Source organism: Pseudorca crassidens, chromosome 3 (genome assembly GCF_039906515.1).
Source record: "Pseudorca crassidens isolate mPseCra1 chromosome 3, mPseCra1.hap1, whole genome shotgun sequence".
Taxonomy (NCBI): domain Eukaryota; kingdom Metazoa; phylum Chordata; class Mammalia; order Artiodactyla; family Delphinidae; genus Pseudorca; species Pseudorca crassidens.
In genome coordinates, this window is record NC_090298.1 from 49,455,538 (window position 1) to 49,480,518 (window position 24,981).

At 37.6% G+C, this 24,981-nt stretch overlaps 1 protein-coding gene and 1 non-coding gene across 9 annotated transcripts in view; both read left to right on the forward strand.

The window, feature by feature from the left end:
* IPO11 (importin 11) overlaps positions 1-24,981 on the forward strand; it is a 249,969-nt gene that overhangs the window by 33,381 nt on the left and 191,607 nt on the right. For all 8 annotated transcript variants that reach the window (XR_010941971.1, XM_067730786.1, XM_067730785.1 and 5 more), the window contains 3 exons: positions 90-190; positions 15,680-15,752; positions 17,143-17,346. Coding sequence is in view for 6 of the 8 variants with exons in the window: in XM_067730786.1 (XP_067586887.1) it covers positions 90-190; positions 15,680-15,752; positions 17,143-17,346 (378 nt within the window). In the remaining 2 variants the exon portion in view is untranslated. The remainder of the gene's footprint in view (positions 1-89; positions 191-15,679; positions 15,753-17,142; positions 17,347-24,981) is intronic.
* Positions 295-398, forward strand: LOC137222841 (U6 spliceosomal RNA). Its single transcript, XR_010942629.1, has one exon. It is a non-coding gene; the product is annotated as a U6 spliceosomal RNA (small nuclear RNA).

The following is a 24,981-nucleotide window of genomic DNA, read 5'->3' on the forward strand; positions in this document are numbered from 1 at the left end:
TAAAAATCTATCCATACTTTTTTGAGTTATGTTAATTATACTTTTAACTTATTACATGTTCATTCTGATGCTTTGTTTTTTATTTACAGAATATTTTCACAAACCACACTCTGGATATAAATGTAAGGTGGCTTGCTGTGCTGTATTTTAAAAATGGAATTGATCGCTACTGGAGACGTGTAGCACCTCAGTAAGTTCCACCTCTTCCCCCCCTCAGTGTCATCCTTTTCAAATTCAAGGCGGTGTAAGACTGTTATCTGTTAATCTTCATTCTTTATGTGAAAGAATTCATTTGTGTTTACTTCAGCAGCACATGTACTAAAATTGGAACAGTACAGAGATTAACATGCTCCCTGCTCTAGGATGATATGCAGATTTGTGATGTGTTTGATATTTAAAAGAAAAGAAGTGTGTTAACTACTGAAGAAGTAAAGTGTTCTACATAGTTAATTACAAGTCAACATCTATAATACTGCCTTTTTCTGTGAGTTTTTTTTTTCCCCATGGGCATAGGGTTTGTGGATTTCTCATTGGCCTTCTGTCTTAGAGGATCTCTGATTTTATGGGCATAAAACAAATGCTGAATTAATGAATCATGTTCAGAAATGTCCTTTTTTTTTTAAAGGAAGTACAAGGCTTGAATTCTGGAAAATGTCATTGAGAAGGAACTCCCAGGTCATTTCTGAGCCAACTGATGTTAATTCTCTAGTCTTCTGCATAATTGCCTCTGTGGTGGAAATTGGGTAGTATATATTTGTAATCTCATCAGATTCAGTTGTAACTTCTCTTTACGTGGTTAAGTGAACAAATTTTTCTTAATAGTTAATTACATGTTATATAATTGATGGAAAGACAGTGTAGACTGGACCCAGGAATTTGTTGGATAGAAAACAGTGAACTTTGCCAAAGGAGTAACATAGTCTTTGTCCTCCAGTAGATGGCACCACAACTCTGTAGTTTTTATATTTATAAGCCCCTTTTTAAAAAAAATGAATACCTCATAGTGCTTGTAAAATATGCTCTTGAGTAATATTGGAAGTAACTAGAGTATTTTAAGGCTACACTTAGGATACTATAGTATAAATCAAACCCTTCTCTATTTATTTTAGAATTAATTCATAATTTTGAGAGAAATGGAGTGTTTAGTGATGAGAAATTTTGTATGTTGTTGAGTTGTAGGAAACAATGCAACAAGATATGTTTCTACTGCTATGTCCAGTTAAATTTTATATGTACCCTAAAATTCATTTTGTTTTACTAGTTATATGAAGAATATGGTTATAAGTGACTGTCTTGGATGGGAGAGTAAATTTATAGTTAAATATTTCAGATTGTACTTTCATGTAAAGAATTAGAAACTGGAATTTAGTTTAAATTTTAAAAGTTAAGGGAGATATCTTACAATAAGTAGTTAAACCCCAAGCTGTCTCTTCTAGTGATATATTGAGATACAAGCTAGAAAGGAGATGAATGTACTTAGGCAGGAAGGATGCTAAGAATGTAAAGCAGGGAGCAAAGATTAGTTATCAAACTCATTTAAATTTCAGACACTTAAAAAAAAACAACTGTGTTCCTATCTAAGTTCCTTCTTATAGTTTCTGTTCTTACCACTGTTGGCACAGAATGATTAATTTAAGCTTATATCATTACTATGTAAAATGCAATTCTTACTGGGTCCTAATTAATTAGATACTACCCAATTTCTGCTTGGGATATAGTCTGAATTCATCTAATGATAACAAGTGCATGAAGTTGAAGGTGGAATGCTAACTCTTATTGTAGAATTGCTAAAAACATGAGATTTCTCAGGTTAATGGCTTGTTTTCTTTAATAGTTATATAGTTTAATACAGTTGCATATAGTTACATGAAAACTGTTGAACCTGGCTTCTTGACATAGAAGAAAACTTGAATTTCAAGCTTGAATCAAAACATTATAGGAGGGGCTTCCCTGGTGGCGCAGTGGTTGAGAATCTGCCTGCTAATGCAGGGGACACAGGTTCGAGCCCTGGTCTTGGAGGATCCCACATGCTGTGGAGCAGCTGGGCCCGTGAGCCACAACTACTGAGCCTGCGCGTCTGGAGCACGTGCTCCGCAACAAGTGAGGCCGTGATAGTGAGAGGCCCGCGCACCGCGATGAAGAGTGGCCCCCACTTGCCACAACTAGAGAAAGCCCTACGCACAGAAATGAAGATCCAACACAGCAAAAATAAATAAAATAAATAAATTAATAAACTCCTACCCCCAGCATCTAAAAAAAAACAAAAAAAAATATTATAGGAGAAAACATTGTTTCAGGGATTTGATTGATAGAAGGAAGCTATTAAAATTGAAAAGTGCAGCATAGTTATAAAAAGATTAGAGAGATCATTTTTATTTTATTTATTTTTTTTGTAATACACAGGACTTGTATTACTTGACATTATAAACATATCAGAAATAAACAATCATAACAATGTAGCATTTTTCAAAAATAAACAGATCAACAAAACTGAAGAAAAAGTCCAGAAGATGCATGTACATGTAAGTATTTTGTACATAATAAAGAACACATTTCAAATTAGGATGGAAAGATGCGCTCTTCAATACTACTATTTAGAGCCTTATCTCTACTTCACAATAGTGAAGTAAAAGTTTAATTGTAAAAAACTCAAAACATAAAGGTATCTAAAGAAAATATAGGTTAATATGTATATAATTTGGTGTTGCAGAAGCTAAGCTTAAAGTCAAAGAAAGAAACCATAAAGGAGACCTATATTCCCATAAATAGAATAAAGGGACAATAGATTAGAAAAAGTAGATAAATCTCAAAGATGGAATTCATTTGGCTAATAAATATATTTTAAATTGTTTAAATCATTAGTAGTCAAAGTTTTTCCAATTTAGGCAATGAGAAGATCACACCTGTTGAAATGGCATATATTAAAAAGAATGTAGGGGGCTTCCCTGGTGGCACAGTGGTCAAGAATCCGCCTGCCAATGCAGGGGACACGGGTCCGAGCCCTGGTCCGGGAAGATCCCACATGTCGCGGAGCAACCAAGCCCGTGAGCCACAGCCACCGAGCCCCCACGCCTAGAGCCCGTGCTCTGCAACAAGAGAAGCCCATGCACCACAACAAAGAGTAGCCCCCGCTTGCCCCAACCAGAGAAAGCCTGCGCGCAGCAACAAGGACCCAATGCAGCCAGAAATAAATAAATAATTTTTTTTTTTTTTAAAAAAGGAATGTAACGTACAGTCCTGAAGAGCGCACACTGAACCTTTGCCAGAGGGGTTATATATGGCCACCACCGTTAGGGAGAGCACATTGGTAATATACCTTAAAAAGACTGGAAATGTACATATTCCTCACCGAAAAAATTCCCCATCAAAAATTTACCCTGCGGAAATAATCAAACAACTGTATAATGTGTATGCAATGTTTGTTGTTGATAACAGGAAAAACAAATCTAGAAACAATTTAAAAAATCAGGTAACTAAGTGTTAAATTACGTCATTAAAGCATGAGCTAATAATTATGTCATCTAAATTTTCACATATAAATATGAGAAATAAATTTATGACAGAGCTTAAGAGATCATTTTTTTATTAAAAAGTGTGTGTGACACACTTCTCAGAAGGAGAGAATTAAGGAGTAAAAGAAAGGCAGAGAAAGAAATTGAATGGATAAAAGGAGTTATCTCAGGATGATAGGACTCTAGGGTTTTTCTTTCTATCTGCACTATTTCTTTTCTAATGATTATAAAGTGAGCATGTGTTTCTTAATAAAAATAATAAAAGCTATAGAAAGTTGTGAGGAAAACAATCAGAATAAGGAGGCAGAAAATATACAAGATTTTTAGTTAATGAAGAAACAAAACATCTAAAGAATGTAGTTAATTTAATTTTTCAAATTGTGCATTCTCTTCATATTTTGTATGACATTATCTGCTATGCAATTTAGAATATCTGCTATTAAGTTACAGAAGAATTGTATAACTGATAGGGATCCAACATTGTATTTATAATACTGCAAGGCATTGTTGCAAGAAATGTTATAAATTTGTATGTTTCTGTGTCATGTATGACATAAAACCAAGCAACCCAAAAGATTTAACAATGGTATTTGTGAATCATGTTTTCTAAGAGATAATTTAAATCCACATAACGATAAAATATGAATTACTAATTTTATGAAGAGAGTGATTGTTTCCATGAAATTAGAAATGCTTATATTTGATTCAAATAATTAAGCAAAAAATGAAAACATACTTTTTAAATGTAAATAGATTATTTGAAGAATTGAGTTGAAGCATCATATCAAGAACTATTTTTTTTTAATGTATCAATATTGGTTTATTTTTTTCTCATTTTTTTTTATTCAAACAAAGTCACAAAAATTATAATCATCCTCATCAGTTCACTCAGTCCCATGTAATTAATGTTTTTTTCATCTTGATCTTTTGTTAGCACTTTTATGAATTCATCAGTTTTCCATTAGAGTTCTGAAAATGCTTATCTTATTCATTCAGTTCAGCAGTATAGTCAGTTACCAGAAACCTGTGCTTGTCAGAGTCTTTTGCATGAATTCCTTGAAGATGAAACCCTTTTTCTTTTTTTTTTTTTTTTTTTGCGGTATGCGGGCCTCTCACTGTTGTGCCCTCTCCCGTTGCGGAGCACAGGCTCCAGACGCGCAGGCTCAGCGGCCATGGCTCACGGGCCCAGCTGCTCCGTGGCATGTGGGATCTTCCTGGACCGAGGCACGAACCCATGTCCCCTGCATCGGCAGGTGGACTCTCAACCACTACGCCACCAGGGAAGCCCGATGAAACCCTTTTATAGGAACATTTTTGCAAAAGCATCAGAGTACACCCAGAACTGTCTGTAAATGACAAAAGACTTAAAAATGACCACGGTTAAAGATTTTTTTTTTTACATCTTTATTGGAGTATAATTGCTTTACAATGGTATGTTAGTTTCAGCTTCACAACAAAATGAATCAGTTATATATATATACATATGTTCCCATATCTCTTCCCACTTGCGTCTCCCTCCCTCCCACCCTCCCTATCCCACCCCTCCAGGTGGTCACAAAGCACCGAGCTGATCTCCCTGTGCTATGCGGCTGCTTCCCACTAGCTATCTACCTTACGTTTGGTAGTGTATATTTGTCCATGCCTCTCTCTCGCTTTGTCACAGTTTACCCTTTCCCCTCCCCATAGCCTCAAGTCCATTCTCTAGTAAGTCTGTATCTTTATTCCTGTTTCACCCCTAGGTTTTTCATGACATTTTTTTTCCCCTTAAATTCCATATATATGTGTTAGCATACAGTATTTGTCTCTCTCTCTCTGACTTACTTCACTCTGTATGACATACTCTAGGTCTATCCACATCATTACAAATAGCTCAATTTCGTTTCTTTTTATGGCTGAGTAATATTCCATTGTATATATGTGCCACATCTTCTTTATCCATTCATCCGATGATGGACACTTAGGTTGTTTCCATCTCTGGGCTATTGTAAATAGAGCTGCAATGAACATTTTGGTACATGACTCTTTTTGAATTATGGTTTTCTCAGGGTATATGCCCAGTAGTGGGATTGCTGGGTCATATGGTAGTTCTATTTGTAGTTTTTTAAGGAACCTCCATACTGTTTTCCACAGTGGCTGTATCAATTTACATTCCCACCAACACTGTAAGAGGGTTCCCTTTTCTCCACACCCTCTCCAGCATTTATTGTTTCTAGATTTTTTGATGATGGCCATTCTGACTGGTGTGAGCTGATATCTCATTGTAGTTTTGATTTGCATTTCTCTAATGATTAGTGATGTTGAGCATTCTTTCATGTGTTTGTTGGCAGTCTGTATATCTTCTTTGGAGAAATGTCTATTTAGGTCTTCTGCCCATTTTTGAGTTGGGTTGTTTGTTTTTTTGTTATTGACCTGCATGAGCTGCTTATAAATTTTGGAGATTAATCCTTTGTCCGTTGCTTCATTTGCAAATATTTTCTCCCATTCTGAGGGTTGTCTTTTGGTCTTGTTTATGGTTTCCTTTGCTGCGCAAAAGCTTTGAAGTTTCATTAGGTCCCATTTGTTTACTTTTGTTTTTATTTCCATTTCTCTAGGAGGTGGGTCTAAAAGGAGCTTGCTGTGATTTATGTCATAGAGTGTCCTGCCTGTGTTTTCCTCTAAGAGTTTGATAGTTTCTGGCCTTACATTTAGGTCTTTAATCCATTTTGAGTTTATTTTTGTGTATGGTGTTAGGGAGTGATCTAATCTCATACTTTTACATGTAGCTGTCCAGTTTTCCCAGCACCACTTATTGAAGAGGCTGTCCTTTCTCCACTGTACATTCCTGCCTCCTTTATCAAAGATAAGGTGACCATATGTGCGTGGGTTTATCTCTGGGCTTTCTATCCTGTTCCATTGATCTATATTTCTGTTTTTGTGCCAGTACCATACTGTCTTGATTACTGTAGCTTTGTAGTATAGTCTGAAGTCAGGAAGCCTAATTCCTCCAGCTCTGTTTTTCGTTCTCAAGATTGCTTTGGCTATTCGGGCTCTTTTGTGTTTCCATACAAATTGTGAAGTTTTTTGTTCTAGTTCTGTGAAAAATGCCAGTGGTAGTTTGATAGGGATTGCATTGAATCTGTAGATTGCTTTGGGTAGTAGAGTCATTTTCACAATGTTGATTCTTCCAATCCAAGAACATGGTATATCTCTCCATCTATTTGTATCATCTTTAATTTCTTTCATCAGTGTCTTATAATTTTCTGCATACAGGTCTTTTGTCTCCTTAGGTAGGTGTATTCCTAGATATTTTATTCTTTTTGTTGCAGTGGTAAATGGGATTGTTTTCTTGATTTCACTTTCAGATTTTTCTTCCTTAGTGTATAGGAATGCCAGAGATTTCTGTGCATTAATTTTGTATCCTGCTACTTTACCAAATTCACTGATTAGCTCTAATAGTTTTCTGGTAGCATCTTTAGGATTCTCTATGTATAGTATCATGTCATCTGCAAACAGTGACAGCTTTACTTCTTCTTTTCCAATTTGGATTCACTTTATTTCCTTTTCTTCTCTGATTGCTGTGGCTAAAACTTCCAAAACTATGTTGAATAAGAGTGGTGAGAGTGGGCAACCTTGTCTTGTTCCTGATCATAGTGGAAATGCTTTCAGTTTTTCATCATTGAGGACAATGTTTGCTGTGGGTTTGTCATATATGGCCTTTATTATGTTGAGGAAAGTTCCCTCTGTGCCTACTTTCTGCAGGGTTTTTATCATAAATGGGTGTTGAATTTTGTCAAAAGCTTTCCCTGCAACTATTGAGATGATCATATGGTTTTTCTCCTTCAATTTGTTAGTATGGTTTATCACATTGATAGATTTGCGTATATTGAAGAATCCTTGCATTCCTGGAATAAACCCCACTTGATCATGGTGTATGATCCGTTTAATGTGCCGTTGGATTCTGTTTGCTAGTATTTTGTTGAGGATTTTTGCATCTATGTTCATCGGTGGTATTGGCCTGTAGTTTTCTTTCTTTGTGACATCCTTGTCTGGTTTTGGTATCAGGGTGATGGTGGCCTCGTAGAATGAGTTGGGGAGTGTTCCTCCCTCTGCTCCATTTTGGAAGAGTTTGAGAAGGATAGGTGACAGCTCTTCTCTAAATGTTTGATAGAATTCACCTGTGAAGCCATCTGGTCCTGAGCTTTTGCTTGTTGGACGATTTTTAATCACAGTTTCAATTTCAGTGCTTGTGATTGGTCTGTTCGTATTTTCTATTTCTTTCTGATTCAGTCTTGGCAGGTTGTGCCTTTCTAAGAATTTGTCCATTTCTTCCAGGTTGTCCATTTTATTGGCATAGAGTTGCTTGTAGTAATCTCTCATGATCTTTTGTATTTCTGCAGTGTCAGTTGTTACTTCTCCTTTTTCATTTCTAATTCTGTTGATTTGAGTCTTCTCCCTTTTTTTCTTGATGAGTCTGGCTAATGGTTTATCAATTTTGTTTATCTTCTCAAGGAACCAGCTTTTAGTTTTATTGATCTTTGCTATCGTTTCCTTCATTTCTTTTAAATTTATTTCTGCTCTGATTTTTATGATTTCTTTCCTTCTGCTAACTTTGGGGTTTTTTTGTTCTTCTTTCTCTAATTGCTTTAGGTGCAAGGTTAGGTTGTTTATTTGAGATGTTCCCTGTTTCCTAAGGTAGGATTGTATTGCTATAAACTTCCCTCTTAGAACTGCTTTTGCTGCATCCCATAGATTTTGAGTCGTCGTGTCTCCATTGTCATTTGTTTCTAGGTATTTTTTGATTTCCTCTTTGATTTCTTCAGTGATCACTTCGTTATTAAGTAGTGTATTGTTTAGCCTCCATGTGTTTGTATTTTTTACGGATCTTTTCCTGTAATTGATATCTAGTCTCATAGCGTTGTGGCCGGAAAAGATACTTGATACAATTTCAATTTTCTTAAATTTACCAAGGCTTGATTTGTGACCCAAGATGTGATCTATCCTGGAGAATGTTCCATGAGCACTTGAGAAAAATGTGTATTCTGTTGTTTTTGGATGGAATGTCCTATAAATATCAATTAAGTCCATCTTGTTTAATGTATCATTTAAAGCTTGTGTTTCCTTATTTATTTTCATTTTGGATGATCTGTCCATTGGTGAAAGTGGGGTGTGAAAGTCCCCTACTATGAATGTGTTACTATCGATTTACCCTTTTATGGCTGTTAGTATTTGCCTTATGTATTGAGGTGCTCCTATGTTGGGTGCATAAATATTTACAATTGTTATATCTTCTACTTGGATCGATCCCTTGATCATTATGTAGTGTCCTTCTTTGTCTCTTGTAATAGTCTTTATTTTAAAGTCTATTTTGTCTGATATGAGAATTGCTACTCCAGCTTTCTTTTCGTTTCCATTTGCATGAAATACCTTTTTCCATCCCCTTACTTTCAGTCTGTATGTGTCTCTAGGTCTGAAGTGGGTCTCTTGTAGACAGCAAATATATGGGTCTTGTTTTTGTATCCATTCAGCCAATCTGTGTCTTTTGGTGGGAGCATTTAGTCTATTTACATTTAAGGTAATTATCGATTATGTGTGTTCCCATTCCCATTTTCTTTATTGTTTTGGGTTCGTTATTGTAGGTCTTTTCCTTCTTTTGTGTTTCTTGCCTAGAGAAGTTCCTTTAGCAGTTGTTGTAGAGCTGGTTTGGTGGTGCTGAACTCTCAGCTTTTGCTTGTCTGTAAAGGTTTTAATTTCTCCATCAAATCTGAATGAGATCCTTGCTGGGTAGAGTAATCTTGGTTGCAGGTTTTTCTCCTTCAACACTTTCAGTATGTCCTGCCACTCCCTTCTGGCTTGCAGAGTTTCTGCTGAAAGATCAGCTGTTAACCTTATGGGGATTCCCTTGTGTGTTATTTGTTGTTTTTCCCTTGCTGCTTTTAATATGCTTTCTTCGTATTTAATTTTTGACAGTTTGATTAATATGTGTCTTGGCTTATTTCTCCTTGGATTTATCCTCTATGGGACTCTCTGTGCTTCCTGGACTTGATTAACTATTTCCTTTCCCATATTAGGGAAGTTTTCAACTATAATTTCTTCAAATATTTTCTCAGTCCCTTTCTTTTTCTCTTCTTCTTCTGAAACCCCTATAATTCAAATGTTGGTGCGTTTAATGTTGTCCCAGAGGTCTCTGAGACTGTCCTCAGTTCTTTTCATTCTTTTTTCTTTATTCTGTTCTGCATTAGTTATTTCCACTGTTTTATCTTCCAGGTCACTTATCCGTTCTTCTGCTTCAGTTATTCTGCTATTGATCCCATCTAGAGTATTTTTCATTTCATTTATTGTGTTGTTCATCATTGTTTGTTTCATCTTTAGTTCTTCTAGGTCCTTGTTAACTGTTTCTTGCATTTTGCCTATGCTATTTCCAAGATTTTGGATCATCTTTACTATCATTGTGAATTCTTTTTCAGGTAGACTGCCTATTTCCTCTTCATTTGTTAGGTCTGGTGGGTTTTTATCTTGCTCCTCCATCTGCTGTGTGTTTTTCTGTCTTCTCATTTTGCTTATCTTACTGTGTTTGGGGTCTCCTTTTTGCAGGCTGAAGGTTCGTAGTTCCTGTTGTTTTTTGTGTCTGTCCCCAGTGGCTAAGGTTGGTTCAGTGGGTTGTGTAGGCTTCCTGGTGGAGGAGACTGGTGCCTGTGTTTTTGTGGACACAGCTGGATCTTGTCTTTCTGGTGGGCAGGACCACGTCTGGTGGTGTGTTTTGGGGTGCCTGTGAATTTATTATGATTTTAGGCAGCCTCTCTGCTCATGGGTGGGGTTGTGTTCCTGTCTTGCTAGTTGTTTGGCATAGAATGTACAGCACTCTAGCTTGCTGGTCGTTGAGTGAAGCTGGGTGTTGGCGTTGAGATGGAGATCTCTGGGAGCTTTTTGCTGTTTGATATTATGTGCAGCTGGGAGATCTCTTGTGGACTAGTGTCCTGAAGTTGGCTCTCCCACCTCAGAGGCACAGCACTAATTCGTGGCTGCAGCACCAAGAGCCTTTCATCCACAGGGCTCCTTAATTTGGGATGATTCGTTGTCTATCCATGTATTCCACAGATGCAGGGTACATCAAGTTGATTGTGGAGCTTTAATCCGCTGCTTCTGAGGCTGCTGGGAGAGATTTCCCTTTCTCTTCTTTGTTCTCACAGCTCCCAGGGGCTCAGCTTTGGATTTGGACCCGCCTGTGCGTGTAGGTCGCTGGAGGGCGTCTGTTCTTTGGTCAGACAGGACGGGGTTAAAGGTGCCGCTGATTCGGAGGCTCTGGCTCACTCAGGCCGGGGGTAGGGAGGGTCACGGAGTGCAGGGCGAACCTGTGGCGGCGGAGGCTGGCGTGACGTTGCGCCAGGCTGAGGCGCGCCATGTGTTCTCCCAGGGTAGTTGTCCCTGGATCCCGGGACCCTGGCAGTGGCGGGCTGCACAGGCTCCCCGGAAGGGGGTGTGTGGATAGTGACCTGTGTTCGCACACAGGCTTCTTGGTGGCGGCAGCAGTGGCCTTAGCGTCTCATGTCTGTCTCTGGGGTCCGCAGTTTTAGCAGTGGCTCATGCCCATCTCTGGAGCTCCTTTAAAGGCAGCGTTCTTAATCCCTTCTCCTCGCGCACCAGGAAATAAAGAGGGAAGAAAAAGTCTCTTGCCTCTTAGGTAGGTCCAGAGTTTTCCTGGACTCCTTCCCGGGTAGCTGCGGTGCACTAACGCTCTGCAGGATGTGTTCACGCCGCCAACCGCAGTCCTCCCCCTGGTGCTCCAACTGAAGCCGGAGCCTCAGCTCCCAGCCCCGCCCGCCCGCCCAGGCGGGTGAGCAGACAAACCTCTCGGCTGATGAATGCCGGTCGGCCCTGATCCTCTGCGCTGGAATCTCTCCGCTTTGCCCTCCGCACCCCTGTTGCTGTGCTCTCCTCCGCGGCTCCGAAGCTCCCCCACTCCGCCACCCGCAGTCTCCGCCCGCGAAGGGGCTTCCTAGTGTGTGGACACTTTTCCTCCTTCACAGCTCCCTCCCGCTGGTGCAGGACACGTCCCTATCCTTTTGTCTCTGTTTATTTTTTTCTTTTGCCCTAACCAGGTACGTGGGGGGTTTCTTGCCTTTTGGGAGGTCTGAGGGCTTCTGCCAGCGTTCAGTAGGTGTTCTGTAGGAGTTGTTCCACGTGTAGATGTATTTATGGTGTATCTGTGGGGAGGAAGGTGATCTCCGCGTCTTACTCTTCCGCCATCTTCCCGGAGGTCCTTCACGGTTAAAGATTTGATGATAGTTCAGAATAATGCAGTTGACAAGGAAATTTAGTTATTTCTGAGATATACATTTTAAAATAATAATTAGAATTATGACTTATAACATTATACCAGAACATATAAGATTTTTAGGAATTTCAAGTAATGTCTGAAACATTTATATTAACATATTTCCATACAAATAACCCAAAGAAAGTTTAGTATTAGTTGTTTTTTTGTTTTTAATTTTTGAATTTTTTATTAATTTTTTTAATACAGCAGGTGAGATCATTTTTAATGGGAAAGCATAGAATTGTATTGGGCTTTAACTCCTTTTGCCTAAATGTTTATTTTTTAAATTGAAGTTTAATTGACATATAACATTATATGAGTTTCAGATATATAATATAATGATTCAAAATTTGTATGTATTGTGAAACGATCACCACCATAAGTCTAGTTAACATCTGTCACCATACCTAGAGAATTTTTTTTCTTGTGATGAGTTATAAGATTTACTCTTTTAGCAACTTTCAAATACACAGTACAATATTACTAAGTGTAGTTGCCATTGCTGTACATTACATTCCCGTGACTTCTTTATAACTGGAAGTCTGTACTTTTATACTCCCTTCACCTGTTCCACATGCCCCCCCATGTTTATCTTAATCTTGTCTTCTCATTTGTTTACTAATCTTGAGCAAGTCACTGTTAAGATTAAAAAAACTTTTATTGAAGTATAGTATGTAACGTACTTAAAAAGTACACAAACGAAGGGTACAGTTTGAATGTTTGTAATGTGACCACATCCATGTAACTACTACTCAGAACTAATCTAGAACTAGCACGCCAGAGGCTTCCTTTTTGCCCTTTCACAGTCACCTATATGTCCTCCTCAAAGATCTGACATTGCTCACCATAGATTAGTTTTACCTTAGATTAGTTTCATACAAATGGAAACCTTATAGTATGTTCTCTTTTGTGTCTGACTTTTTTTTTTCTGGTACACGGGCCTCTCACTGCTGCGTCCCCTCCCGTTGCGGAGCACAGGCTCCGGATGCACAGGCTCAGCGGCCATGGCTCACGGGCCCAGCCGCTCCGCGGCATGTGGGATCTTCCCGGACCGGGGCATCAACCCGTGTCCCCTGCATCGGCAGGCGGACTCTCAACCACTGCGCCACCAGGGAAGCCCTGTGTCTGACTTTTATTCAGTGTTATATTTGTGAGATTTATCCATGTAGTTGCATGGGACAGTAGTTTGCTCTTTTATGTTTTATAACGTCCCATTTTAGGAACATACCACCATTATCTGTCCATTCTGCTGTTGATGGGTGTGAAGGTTGTTTCTAGTTTTTGACTACTAAAAATAAGGCGGCTTTGAAAAATCTTTTGCATGTCTTGTTGCATATAAGTTTGTATTTTATTGTCATTTATGGTTAGGTGTATGTTCAGCTTTAGTAGATACTGTCAATTAGTTTTCCAAACTATTTGTACCAGTTTGCCCTTCCACTGGTAGCATGGGCGTTGACATTTGCTACACATTCTCACCATACTTGGTCTGATCTGTTTCATTTTAGTCATGCTGGTGTGCTTGGTAATTTTTGCATTTTCCTGATAAACAATGAGTACCTTTTTCGTATACTTATTAGTCATTTGGAAATCCTGTTTTGTGAAGGGCTTGCCATTTGCACATCTAAAAAAATTGGATTATGTTATTGATTTATGGGACTTTATATATATATTTGGATATAAGTCCTTTGTTGAATATATATATATTGAAAATATCTTCTATTTTGTGACTTGCCTTTTCACTTACTTGCTGGCATCTTTTGATGAAGTTTGTAATTTTAATGAAATTCAATTTAGCTACCTTTCTTTTTATAATTAATTCTTTTGGAATCTGTTTACAAAATTTTTCCTCAACACAAAGCCATGAAAATATTCTTTTTTCTGCTAGAAGCTTTGTTTTTTACTTTTCACATTTTGGTGTATGTCTGTGTGATTTCTGTGTAAACTTACAGTTTCTGTGTAAGCTATAGATGTGAAGTAGGGGCAGCACCATGTATTTTTCCCCAGTAGCATTTCAGTGGTTCCCGTGTTATAAATCAGGCACTTTATACATATGGATCTGTTTTTGGATTCTCTATTTTGTCCTATTGGCCTATTTTTCTATCTTTGCTTTAGGTATTGTACTTTATAAGGCTTGATGTACTTTTGATTACTGTTTTGAATTTAATTTACTGTTCTTTTTTTAGTTTTTTGAAATGGAAGCTTAGATAATTGATATTCAGTTTTTCTTTATATGCATTTAAAACACTAAGGCTTTTTTGTAATCATGGCTTTAGTTCAGTTTCACAAGCCTTGATATGTAGTATTTTCATTACCATTCATTCAAAAATATTTTTAAAATTCCCCTGTGATTTCTTTTTAGACCCATAGGCTAATTAGAAGTATTTCACCTAATTTCCAAACATGTGGGACTTTTTGTTGTTGTTACTGATTTCATTCTTTGAAATGTGTTGTCTTGTTTTATGATCCCATCATATGGTATTTTGGTAAATGTTTTATATGCACTTGAAAGGAAAGTATGTTTTGCTGTTGTGGATTATAATGTTTTATATATCAGGTCAAATTTGTTAATTATGCTATTGAAGTCTTCTGTGTTGTTACTGATTTTGAGCTACCTTTTCCATCAGTTACTGAGAGAGGTATGTTAATATCCAAATAACACTCCAATCTCTGCCTTCATTTTTACATAGTGTTATTTTCAAGTATCTTCTCTGTGTCTCTGTCCAAATTCTTCTCTTCCTATAAATGGCACCAGTCATTGGATTAGGGCCCACACTAATCCAGTATGACCTCGTTTTAACTTGATTGCATCTGCAAAGCCCGTAATTCCCAATAAGGTTACATTCACAGGTATATGGGGTTAGGACTTGAACATAGCTTTTGGAGGGTTTGGGGAGGGGTACACAATTCAACTCAACAGACGCTTTAAAACATTTTTTTAAAAAATTGTATGCAACTTTTTTTTTTTTTTTTTGTGGTACGCAGGCCTCTCACTGTTGTGGCCTCTCCCGTTGTGGAGCACAGGCTCCGGACACGCAGGCCCAGCGGCCATGGCTCACGGGCCCAGCCGCTCCACGGCATGTGGGATCCTCCCGGACCGGGGCACGAACCCGTGTCCCGTGCATCGGCAGGCGGACTCTCAACCACTGTGCCACCAGGGAAGCCCGATAGCACATTTTTGGGGGGATGATTCATCCAGTGCCAGCTACTCTATCATAGCCAGAATGGACAACCTTAAAATCAGTTCTTTAAAATTTAATTTTATAATAAATAAAACCATTCATATAGTTCAAAATTCAAAATGTATACAATCTTATACAGATGGATAGTCTCTGTCTCTTTCCTTTTGCTATCTAGTTTCCTTCCTCATTTGCAGTCAGACTTATTAGTATCGTGTTTATTCTTTTCAGACATGTAAAACGAGAGATTTTAAACTAGTTGATTTCTAGTAAGTCTTCCATCCCAAATATTCTCTGATTCCTGATCCCTTTCCACATAGAATTTTGTAAAAGAAGTCAGTGTAAGACTAATATTTACTCATAGATTTTTTAAAGACCGTCATTAATTTTTTGGTAAGCAACTGTTTTTATATCAATAGAAGGAAACATCAAAATATCACGTTCTTTACTCTGGATTTATCTTATTTCCTATTGCTTACTGTTTTGTGCTTCCTGTTTATTCAGTTGTGAAGGAATTTTGTGCTTTTGTATTACCTGATGTGTCAATATACAAGTAATGGAAATAATTCTGTTTAATTACCAAAACAATCAAGGACACATTGTTTGAAAGACTTTTTATTGCTAAAATTCTCAGTCGTGCTTACCTGCATTCATTATTAGGCAGCATTCTCTTGCATAACAAATATATCTTTTTACAGTGCTCTCTCAGAGGAAGAGAAATCTACATTGCGTGCAGGGCTAATCACCAACTTCAATGAACCAATAAACCAGGTTAGTGAGAAAATGAGTGCCAACTATTCTTTCTTTTCCCTTAGTTTTTGCTTCTTTTCCAAACTAACTTTGTTTCTTGGCGTTAAAAATAAAATCTTATAATGTTCATTTGTGATGTTTATACACATTTCTCTGATGGTTTTTTAATTTTTAGATCCGAGTCTACCTGTTAAGAATTTTGATTAGATTTGGCTGTTAATGATTTAAAACTCAGAAGTCATTTGAAGATAGATATACTTGGATATTTTTTAACTTCTTCAGTTTTTGAGCCAATATTGAAAGCACATCTCTATATATTAATTATAGATGTTAATTTAGCACTCCCATCCCCCCTTCCCCTAAACTACAGGATGGCTTCTGGTTTTTGTCTGTTTCCTTCATCACATTTGAAGTTCTCACTACTCTGTGGGAATTGAATTTTTCTTTCCCTTATAGTGAGATTTTTCTTTTAAGAATAAAATAAGTTTGCTTATGATACAAAAATTATTTTTCCAAGTTACTACTATTTCTTACATTTGATTCATTAATTTGAATATTAAAGCACACTGTATTAGGTGGTGTATCCAATGCAGTTTTATCTAAACCTATTTAAGTGATCTGAGTTTTTTACTGTGCATTTCTTCAACTGAGGGAGATGAGGGAAGATGGAGAGGAACAGAGTTACTTTCCGTGGGGCAGGAGGTGGATGGGGGGTCAGGGTCTTGGGTGATTGAGGGGTAAACCATTGCTTAGGTGTTCTGTCAACCAGAATTTGTGAAACTGATCTGAACAAATATTATGTAAATACCTAATATTGATGTTCATTTCTACTCTGAGGTCATTGGTTCTCAAAGTTTGCATTCTTAGAACTTCCTTATACTGCTAAAGTAAAACACGAAATGGTTATATATGTTGATATTTATTGTATTAGAAATTAAAATTGAGAAATCTAAAAAACTATTATTTTTTAACATAAGTAGAATTTAAAAAAGTGAACAATAGCTATTTCCCCAAACAATAAATATTTAATGAGAAGAGTAACATTGTTTGGCATTTTTGCCTATCTCTTTAGTGTCTGGCTATTTAAAAGAAGACATCTAGATTTTCAAATATATCTGCTATTTACAATGTTGTGATATTATTTTGGCAGAAGCTATGTGATGAAAATCTAGCTTCACACCAGTACGTTATTGGGAAAGGGAGGACCTCACAGAAAGGATCCTAGGCCCCCTAGGGATCCATAGATCACACTTTGAGAACTACTATCTTAAGCAGTTGTTCAGTGAAATCTTACTCATTTTTGTTAAATGTATAATTAACCAAAAAGGTAATTTTCAACTATGAATGCATTCCTTATCTATTGCTTTAATTTCATATGTTTATTTCTGAAGATTAATTCTTTTTCCTTTAGATTGCAACTCAAATTGCCGTGCTGATTGCAAAAGTTGCTCGATTGGACTGTCCTAGACAGTGGCCTGAACTGATTCCCACTCTTATAGAATCTGTCAAAGTACAAGATGATCTTCGACAGCACAGAGCGTTGCTTACCTTTTATCATGTTACCAAGACCCTGGCGTCTAAACGACTGGCTGCTGATAGAAAACTGTTTTATGATGTAAGTGATTTAACAAAGAATTTGATAATGAAAACTGTGCTACTTGTATTAAAAGGTGTGTAATTTTACCTCTAAATATCTTATTGAAGGATTTTTAATTTCTAATTGACCTCAAAAGGTTCATACTAATAGATAACACCCAAAAGGTTTTAAGCTGGTTAGTGATATGACTGGTAAGGTCACTTAGTCGCCAGTGAGGGGGAAAAATTGGTGGAGAACAGTCTGAAGGCAAAGAGACTGGTTTGAGGCTATCTGAAGCAGTTCAGATTCGATGATAAAGCTCTTAAATGAAGCAGCGGTAAAGAGAACATTTAGAAGCATGTAGAGTTGAAATTTAGGAAGTTACAATTGACACGCCTGGGTAATCGGTGGATGTAGGAAGGAGTCTGACACGACTGAGGGTGTCTATAGGTGTTTTAGCACCATTTGTTGAAAAAACTTTACCTTCTCTATTCAGTTGCTTTGGTGCTTTTGTTTGTATTTCACTGTTTTGAACTACCAGAACAGTGATTTTCATATTATTCAACCTAACATTTTGAACTGTACCAGGTAACAGTGGGAGTCTCCAAGTGTTTTTAAGTGTTCTTGCTTACCTTTGGAATCCTCACTTTGAGGATATGGCTTGGGAATTTGCATTTCTGATAGGTTCCCCAGGTGATTATTTTTTTTTTTTTTGCGGTACGCGGGCCTCTCACTGTTGTGGCCCCTCCCGTTGCGGAGCACAGGCTCCGGGTGCGCAGGCTCAGCGGCCATGGCCCATGGGCCCAGCCGCTCTGCGGCATGTGGGATCTTCTCGGACCGGGGCACAAACCCATGTCCCCTGCATCGGCAGGTGGACTCTGAACCGCTGCGCCACCAGGGAAGCCCTCCCCAGGTGATTCTTAATACACCAAAGTTTAAACCAGAACCACATTATGTTCTCTTTATTTTTAACCCAGTAGGTTTAAATAGCCAATTTTCTATTTATCTGAGGATATTGAGTGTAAGAAATTCTTTTTGTTAAAGGTTGCTTTTAAAATCCTTGTCAGTTTTGCTTGATACCTAACAAGGACTAAAGAAATGGACATTTTATCTTCTCAAGTCACTCTATGAATTTCTTGTTGATTTTTCTCACCTTTATCCCCATCTTAGGCCCCTTCAATTTCTTTTATATAGACGTTTTCCAAAATCAAATGTGTAGAAGATTCTGGGTTACAGTTACTCTATAGTGAAGGGTCCCCTTCTATAGAAGTCTTACTTCTTAGTTTGACTTTCTGAAGTTGTACTCTCTTAATGTGTTGCCTCCTTGGTTTTCAGATATAATTTATATCTAGCCTAGTCAGGCTCTACAAATTGTATCTAAACTAGCCTTAGTCTGTATAGCTTGTTTGCGTTAGCTTCCTGTCCACTTCAACTTTCTTGCTTGGTTTTCTTGTAGTGTGAGGCTATTTCCTCTCCATATAAAATGAAATATAGGTCTCCTTAGCGTCCTGTACTTACTTCCAGCAGAGTATTTATTACACTGTACATTGCATTGTAATTACATTATAATTGTTGACTTACCTTTTTGAGATCCACCACACTGAATTTTATGAGGGTGGACTGTAGCTCTTATTGTTATAGTCCTACTATCCAGCCCAGGAGAATGCATATCAGTGGATGGTGCTCAGTAACTGTTAAATGAATAAATGGTAAAAGAAGAGATTTGTTCTTAGATACCTTCTAGATTTCAAAGTGGTATAGTGCAAAACTTCAAAAAGCAGGAGTTTGAGGAGCATATACAAAACTCAAGATACCGGGAAGAAATAATTCAGCTTAGCACCTTTCATTCTGGAATGGAGTATCTGAACCTGGAAACATGGAGCACAGTAGGGACTAGGAGGGGAGTCTTGTCTCATGGGGTTGGGGAACAAGATGTGTACTTTAATTGAAGGTAGCATGTGTGGGAAGATACTATTATAAAGAGCAAGTTTGCTAGTTAATAAAGCAACTCCAATTATTTTGGTAATCTGAAGTGTGGGGAAATCTTCCTTTTAGTAATGTGTTTACTTTATTGTTAAGATGGTCTTCATGTACTAAATGAGTTTCCCACCTAAAATTAAGTGTAAGGTCATAGTTGAGCTAGTTGGTATGGCAAAGTAGTGCAGTGTGCACTTAAAACCCTTCCCTACTGCTCTGCGTGCCCCAACAATTTCTATATCTTGTTTTCCCTCCACGTTAAAATAAGTCTTTTTCAGGGGTGACAAACTACTAAATCAGCAGTGGAGAGAAAATTGCTTTGCAGTTACAAAATTGAGCTTGATTTGACACAAAGAGGATTCATTTTCTAGAAAATCATAAGCTTTTCATACAAACCTGAATATAAAAAAGTTGGCATTAAGTACAGTTAAAATCTAAAGTCTACAAAAGCAAGGGATTTAAGGTACAGATAGTAATTCTAATGTACTTGTAAATGTATTAACCAAATAATACCTTGTAGACATGATGTGTAACCCACAAATGTTTATGCTATGGTAAATGAAGTAATCTGAAACTCAAAAAAGAAGAAAAGATTTTTTGAAAGCAAGTGTATTTCACTTGTGTTTAGAAATATGGGTTAACAAGTATGAGAAGACCTGGTTTCCAGTGAAGAATGTTTCTTTGTACTGAGCAGCTTTGGAATTTTGAGTAAGACATTTAAACTTTATGATTCTTTAAAATTTTCTTTCAATTCTAAAGTTGTGTGATTCTGAGAATTTATAATCTTTATTATTCCAAGTTAATCTATACAAACACCATTAAAGTTTTGAGATGGAAATCTTAGTTATGGTGTAATTTAAATATCAATTTTGCGGGTTTTTTTGTTTTTGTTTTTTTTGCGGTATGCGGGCCTCTCACTGTTGTGGCCTCTCCCGTTGCGGAGCACAGGCTCCGGATGCGCAGGCTCAGTGGCCATGGCTCACGGGCCCAGCCGCTCCGCGGCATGTGGGATCTTCCTGGACTGGGGCACGAATCCATGTCCCCTGCATCAGTAGGTGGACTCTCAACCACTGCGCCACCAGGGAAGCCCCAATTTTGCGTTTTCAATCACTGTTTTTTCTAGAAGCCAAGACCTTTGTACATTTAGTTTTATTTTTTTTGTATTTTCTTAGCATACAGTTAAGTTCTTGACTTACTGACTTTATTGGATACTTTTCTGTGGAATTTTGGCATACAACCAGTTATATCGTTTTCTTAATTAAGAAAATTTCAAATATACTCTAGTTGAGAGAACAATACAACAACTCGCATATATTCTTCACTCATATTTAACAGTTCTTAAGGAGTTGCCACGTTTACTTTTCCTCTTTTCTGGAGCAAATCTTAATGTGTTATTTCATCCAATAATATTTATAGAGTATGAATCTCTAAAAAGGACATTTTCCATAACCAGTTTTTATTATGAATTTTTAAAGTTTGGATGTTAGGAATTAATCTTAAATTCTTCTCCCTGAGAGTAGGTCAGCAGATATTGTTTGCCTGTTGTGTACGAGGGATATCTAAGGTACTGAAGAAGATGAAAGAGACAAATAGTCGTCTCTTGACATTCATGGGGAAAGGCGTAAGACACAAACCCTCAAAGTTCATTTAGTAATTTATTAAAATCTGCCACAGAAGAAAACTAAATACTGTATTACATTGTTATAGTCAAAGCTAACATTTAGGAAAATATAAAAAACTGAAGGGTTTATGATGAATAATGTTCCCACTAACAGCATATGTATTATTTGCATGGTGAAGATAAGAGAAAACTGTGTGGCAAGGTGAAGTCAGGTTGCAATACTACCAAAGAGTCTTCCTGATGAGTTACTGTTTTCTGAATAAACTAACAAAACAGAACCACATAGCTACTTTGAGATGGGTTAGTTAGTATAAGCTCACTCAGCCTCGTAAAAGAGATTTTCATACTTAACTTCTTATAAATTTATAATTTCATGATGTGGTCCTTAGGGAAAATTCCCAAATAGTTGAAGTTATGAATGTTACATTTGAGAATGCCAAGGTGCCACTTATATGGTATAGCTTGAACCTCCAGGAAATTTACAAAATAGTGAAATTTATTTAAAAGATAAATGTGTTTATAAGCAAATCATCAAGTAGGTTAAATTCATTTTGTTTTCAGTTTCGTTTGGGTGATTTTAAATGTCAAGTACTGATTAAATGCTGATTGTAGATCTTGTCTCTTGCTCTGCCAAATTCAAATTGGCTTTTAATCACGTTGTTTAAAGAGTGACTCCTATAATACACAAAGGGTCATCTCTGCTATGAGCCTGTATGGGGACTTAAGAGTGTGTGTGTGTGTGTGTGCGCGCGTGCGTGCATGCGTGTGAGTCTAGGCTTATATAAATATGAGGAAACTTTTGGTGGGAAGTTTTAATGGAGGAGAGAGTCAAGGTGACTAACTTGATCAAAAAAAAAAAAAAAGCTGTGCACTAAACAGAAGAGGAGATTTTGAGTATAGCATGGTGCTTATCCTTTCTGGATGGTTCACAAGGACTCTTGTCTGGGTCCTAGGAAAAGGGGCTCTTGAAGCATTGCCGATTTATGCTTTGTTTTTTGCCCATGTCTATCTGTCTGACAAATATTTGAGTTCCTACTCTGCCAGTCACTGTATTGGATGCCTGAAATGCAGCTGTGAACAAAGGCAGGATCCCAAATGGAGAGGAGGGTAGATTCACTTCCTCCTTCCTCATATTGAGATCATATTCTGTATACCTGAGAGCATTGTCTAGACATCAGTAGCTAAGGACAGCCTTATGGCTGTTGCTAGGATTAGAGGACTTGAGGGATCTGGAAGATGGGCCACAGTGACCTTCCTGGGCCTGAGGTGTACCAGTGGCAAGTTTGAGAACAAAATAAAAATTAGATTTTACTTAAAAAATATGTAGGTAACAGATGTTACAGGTCTTTAGGAATGTCCTTCATTGAAAGCTAATAAATATCAATTGAGAGACATTGGCACTTTGGAAATTGTTTTTGAAACCTTATAATCCACCAAAGCTTCTGGCCTGACACATTTGGGTAGTTTGATATATATGTATGTCATGGTTAAGTGGAAACAAATTTATATTTAAATATTAAGGAAAAAGCTGACTACTACTAAAGTAACTACCTTTTTTTGTTACAAATGTGTGGATGTTTTAAGAGTTACTTGTGAATTTTTTAAACATATAGAAAAATAAAGAAAAACTATTAACTGCCATATACCCATCACCTAGATTTAGCAGTTAACATTTCGCTGTTTTTGCTTTATTGCTTTTTCTAAGATATTTTAAAGTAATTTAAAGATTTCACGATATTTTATTACTAAATACTTGAGTATTCATTTGTAAAAAGATAGATTTATTTTTTTAAAGGTTAAAAGAAAATTTTCCACTGACAGTTTACTGATTTAGTAGACTTTTTTTTTTTTTTTTTTTTTTTGCGGTACTCGGGCCTCTCACTGTTGTGGCCTCTTCCGTTGCAGAGCACAGGCTCCGGACCTGCAGGCTCAGCGGCCATGGCTCATGGGCCCAGCCGCTCCGCGGCATGTGGGATCTTCCCGGACCGGGGCACGAACCCGTGTCCCCTGCATCGGCAGGTGGACTCTCAACCACTGCGCCACCAGGGAAGCCCCTAGTAGACTTTTATTCAACTATTCATGGGTCAGGCAGCATCCAGTCTAGCAGATAGGAGCTCCAAAGAGCTGTACAAGCTGAAAGAGTTTTTTGTACAAAAGTGAGCAGGAACAAGGAAGCTAGACTGGGAATTAGCTGAATAGCTAAATCCAGGGTTATTTTCCTCATATGGAGCAAAGAGAAGTCTTAGAGCTGGGTCAGGTAACTTGTGTTGAGCAGGCAGGCACTGATTGGTTGACCTAGACCTGCCTTTTCTGAGAGAGCCCAGCATAGAACCTTAGTTCTAAGTTTTGGTTTGCTGCTGTGGGGCTTAGCATGAGTGATTCCATCTTGAGCCTAATCTGGTTACTTAGCTTATATAATCATTGAACTTTTATCATACTTGACATACGTAAAAGTAGTGATTTAATATGATGTAATACTTCTAGCCAGTTTTCTACGTTGTTCTTAAATATGTTTACAGGTGGTGTGTTTGAGCCAGAAAAATGAATATGGCAGGTGTATAGCATTTGATCATGTTTCTTAAGTGTCTGTTTTTTTGGCCACACCATGCGGCTTGTGGGATTTTAGTTCCCTGACCAGGGATTGAACCTGCACCCTTGTCAATGAAAGTGCGGAGTCCTAACCAATGGACCGCCAGGGAATTAATTCCTTCTTAGGAGCCTTTTTAAGTTAGAATAGTATTCTCTCTTTTTCTTTTTTTATTGGTGCACCATTGACATGTTGAAACATTTTTTGGTTATCTTTTTTTTTTTTTTTTTAATATTTATTTATTTGGCTGTGTAGGGTCCTAGTTGTGGTGCACGGGCTCTTTGTTGCAGCACATGGGCTTCTCTCTAGTTGTGGCATGTGGGCTCCAGAGCGCCCGGGTTCAGTAGTTGTGGTGCACAGGCTTAGTTGCCCCCGCGGCATGTGGGATCTTAGTACCCTGACCAGGGATTGAACCGGTGTCCCCTGCTTTGCAAGATGGATTCTTAACCACTAGACCACCAGGGAAGTCCCTATCTTGTTGATTAGAGTTAGGTTAAGCAGGTTTTGAAAGCTCCAGTTTGTGGATAATATTCATTGCCCCACTATTAGTGATGAATTACAAGACTTTGATTTAAACATTTTTGGTGCTCACTTTTCTTAAGGGAAAATTGTGAGGACAGTGGTCCTGAGGCTAAAAAAGTTTAAGAATATGTAAAATGCTAAAAGAAATAAAACTTCCTGTAATGTTTTGCCTTTGATATTCAAGGAGTCAAGTCTGTATGCTTCTACAAAGTTGCTAAGCAGTCAGTGGATGGCACTGTTTCTTCTGGTTTAGAAAAAGAAAAGTGCAAGTATTTGGGATTTTCGTGAACTACTACCTAAAATGTTTCATTAAATAATTTATTTTTATATTGTCTAACTGAATATTCCCTACCCCTTCTACATTTTTGAGAATAAAATGTAGAATAAATATTTTTATCCCTCCTATTTTTGCTTTATTATTACTTTCTCTTTTCCAGATGAGCCTTTTGTGACCATGTATCAGTTGGTATTTTCTGGAGCAGATAGAAGCTTGTGGAGGGCTTGTGTTTACAGGATAGTTAGCAGTATTCCGTCCCAAATTCTTGTGGTTTCTTCCTTCTTTGTCTGTCTCCTTCCTTTTACCCTTGGGCTGAAAGTGTAGCGCTATTGCTGCTTCATTCCAGCCATCGCTGTTTGTGCAGAGCCCTTTTGTAGGCTAGCTAAAAAGAATTATGAATTGTGGCATAATAGATGCCTAATGCCTAAACTAGGTGCTTAGCTCCAGAACTGGAGTGTGAAACAAAGAAGAATATTAAAGTTTTTTCATACTGCTGTTTCTTTCTTGATTTCTGTCACAAATGCTATATGTCTACACACTAAAAACAATGACCAAAGCAATAGGGGCTGGATGACTCCAGTCCAGGTTGTGGAATGCCCCATTGCTGGGAAGCCAATTCTGGACTGTAACTAAGTGGTATTATATTCTGCAGCTCTCTTCTGGGGGAGAGAGTTAGGGGTGGGATAGGAT